The sequence below is a fragment of the Penaeus monodon genome, chromosome 19 (assembly GCF_015228065.2).
Source record: "Penaeus monodon isolate SGIC_2016 chromosome 19, NSTDA_Pmon_1, whole genome shotgun sequence".
Classification (NCBI taxonomy): Eukaryota; Metazoa; Arthropoda; class Malacostraca; order Decapoda; family Penaeidae; genus Penaeus; species Penaeus monodon.
Genome location: NC_051404.1, coordinates 48,804,830 through 48,805,182, shown reverse-complemented (window position 1 = coordinate 48,805,182; position 353 = coordinate 48,804,830). Strand labels below are relative to the sequence as shown.

Below are 353 nucleotides of genomic sequence, written 5' to 3'. Positions count from 1 at the left end.
ATATATCCCGCCTGCCTCGCAGCAGGACGAGACGACATTACAATACCATTTGCAAACACCTCACCATCGTCACTCTCTCTGTCCTCGTAGTCTCGCGAATCCTCGAAATCTGCGTCGTTATCGTCGTCGTAGTCGAAGTCATCATGGCCGAATTCACCCGAGCCAGGCGATCTGGGAGACGCTAGGTCGGACATGATTCGTTAAAATTCATACAAGAATTGTGCCGTCTCTCCTTTCAAGCTCACGCCATGTAAACATCGGGCCGTTCGCGCAGGAGCATGCGGCGGAATCCGGATTCGAGGCGTCCTGGCGTTCGTGCAGGCGCGGCGCGAAGGCGCTGAGGAAACGGGAGC

The 353-nt window shown here is 55.8% G+C and overlaps 1 protein-coding gene across 1 annotated transcript in view; it reads right to left on the bottom strand.

Moving 5' to 3' along the window:
* Positions 1-279, bottom strand: part of LOC119585295 (sin3 histone deacetylase corepressor complex component SDS3-like) — a gene marked incomplete in the record, with an annotated part of 33,517 nt that extends 33,238 nt beyond the window's left edge. Inside the window, 1 exon segment of the mRNA XM_037933967.1 lies at positions 65-279. Within this exon segment, the coding sequence (XP_037789895.1) occupies positions 65-194 (130 nt within the window).
* Between the last annotated feature and the right edge of the window lie 74 nt (positions 280-353).